The sequence below is a fragment of the Phyllobates terribilis genome, unplaced genomic scaffold, assembly GCF_046119375.1.
Source record: "Phyllobates terribilis strain yellow unplaced genomic scaffold, ASM4611937v1 Scaffold_9__5_contigs__length_417890890, whole genome shotgun sequence".
Lineage (NCBI taxonomy): Eukaryota > Metazoa > Chordata > Amphibia > Anura > Dendrobatidae > Phyllobates > Phyllobates terribilis.
In genome coordinates this window covers 115,799,656-115,801,767 of record NW_027362769.1, presented here as the reverse complement: position 1 = coordinate 115,801,767, position 2,112 = coordinate 115,799,656, and the positions used below count along the sequence as shown (strand labels likewise).

At 59.1% G+C, this 2,112-nt stretch overlaps 1 protein-coding gene across 1 annotated transcript in view; it reads left to right on the top strand.

Annotated features, from left to right (window-relative positions):
• Positions 1–670: 670 nt before the first annotated feature.
• Positions 671–2,112, top strand: part of UBR3 (ubiquitin protein ligase E3 component n-recognin 3) — a 149,202-nt gene continuing 147,760 nt past the window's right edge. Inside the window, exon 1 of the mRNA XM_073646979.1 lies at positions 671–1,185. Within this exon, the coding sequence (XP_073503080.1) occupies positions 761–1,185 (425 nt within the window). The 5' untranslated portion in view covers positions 671–760. The remainder of the gene's footprint in view (positions 1,186–2,112) is intronic.

The following is a 2,112-nucleotide window of genomic DNA, read 5'->3' as shown; positions in this document are numbered from 1 at the left end:
GATATTTACCAGTAGTAGCCCATCATACAGGCTGCACTCACAACTCAGCAACCAGCGCTGCAAATCCCAGCGGCATCACATGGCCTGGGTCGGTTCGTCACTACAGACCGTCCCCCGGGTATCTAAGATCTAACAAATAGTTCCGGAGAAGGAAAATACGCTGAAACTTGTACTCTGCTGCCACCTGCTGTTCAATGTGGTGTATGAATACAAGCGATAGAAAATAACAAGAAATAGGGGGTTAATAAAGGGACATCTGACCCAGGTTCTGGTGTTGATCAGATACCACTGGATCCAGCAGCAAGAAGAAAAGATTTGTATAAGAGATCATAATTATAACAAAATTATCACTGGAAATAAAGGACTAAAAATCAGTTTATCGTTGATGAAGAATTGATCAGACATCATGATTATTTATTTTCCTTATATAGCGCCATTAATCCTGCAGCACTTTATAGACATCATCGCTGTCCCCATCGGGGCTTACAATTTGTATTCCCTATCAGTATGTCTTTGCAGCTTAAAAGACTAAATATATGGAGTGAAAGCCGTTTTTCCATAGAAATGAATAGGATTTTATGAGCGGAGTTGTTTAGAAACCGCTGAAAAAAAAAGCAGTGTGAACATGATTAGATCTGCCCGCCAGATGTAGTACCGAGAAGCTGACAGCAGGGGGCGCCGGGGATCTCGCGAGAAGAGACGCTCCGTGTATGGAAGACACAACAAAAGTAAAATCCCAGTAACCTCCCGAGCAGTCATCATGGCGGCGCCGCCGCTTCTCAGCCGGGATAAGGAGGCGGCAGCGGCTCAGCTGAAGGGCGACTTGAGCCGGAGGACGGAGCGGAGCCGGGAGCAGCTGGACGAGCTGCTGGACTGGGTGCTGAGCGCGGAGCGGCCGGCGGGGGAGGCGCTGGACTGGTGCCGGTCGCTGCTGGCCGGAGGGGACAAGTTCGAGGACTTCTGTCTGGCCGTGCGCTCGTACGACAACGCGACTCTGTGCGGCCTGGTGTGGACGGCTAACTTCGTGGCCTACCGGTGCCGGACGTGCGGCATCTCCCCCTGCATGTCCCTGTGCGCAGAGTGCTTCAACCAGGGCGAGCACGCCGGCCATGACTTCAACATGTTCCGCAGCCAGGCCGGGGGGGCGTGCGACTGCGGGGACGGCAACGTCATGCGGGAGAGCGGGTGAGTCACCGAGGACTACAGAGGGGAGCGTGACAGGGGACTACTGCCCCCCGGCAGAGGGGAGAGTGACAGGGGACTACTGCCCCCCGGCAGAGGGGAGAGTGACAGACAGGGGACTACTGCCCCCCGGCAGAGGGGAGAGTGACAGACAGGGGACTACTGCCCCCCGGCAGAGGGGAGAGTGACAGACAGGGGACTACTGCCCCCCGGCAGAGGGGAGAGTGACAGGATGACTGCTGCCCCCCAGCAGAGGGGAGAGTGACAGGGGACTACTGCCCCCCGGCAGAGGGGAGAGTGACAGACAGGGGACTACTGCCCCCCGGCAGAGGGGAGAGTGACAGACAGGGGACTACTGCCCCCCGGCAGAGGGGAGAGTGACAGACAGGGGACTACTGCCCCCCGGCAGAGGGGAGAGTGACAGACAGGGGACTACTGCCCCCCGGCAGAGGGGAGAGTGACAGACAGGGGACTACTGCCCCCCGGCAGAGGGGAGAGTGACAGACAGGGGACTACTGCCCCCCGGCAGAGGGGAGAGTGACAGACAGGGGACTACTGCCCCCCGGCAGAGGGGAGAGTGACAGACAGGGGACTACTGCCCCCCGGCAGAGGGGAGAGTGACAGGATGACTGCTGCCCCCCCGGCAGAGGGGTGAGTGACAGACAGGGGACTACTGCCCCCCGGCAGAGGGGAGAGTGACAGGATGACTACTGCCCCCCGGCAGAGGGGAGAGTGACAGACAGGGGACTACTGCCCCCCGGCAGAGGGGAGAGTGACAGACAGGGGACTACTGCCCCCCGGCAGAGGGGTGAGTGACAGGATGACTGCTGCCCCCCCGGCAGAGGGGTGAGTGACAGGATGACTGCTGCCCCCCGGCAGAGGGGTGAGTGACAGGGGACTGCTGCCCCCCGGCAGAGGGGTGAGTGACAG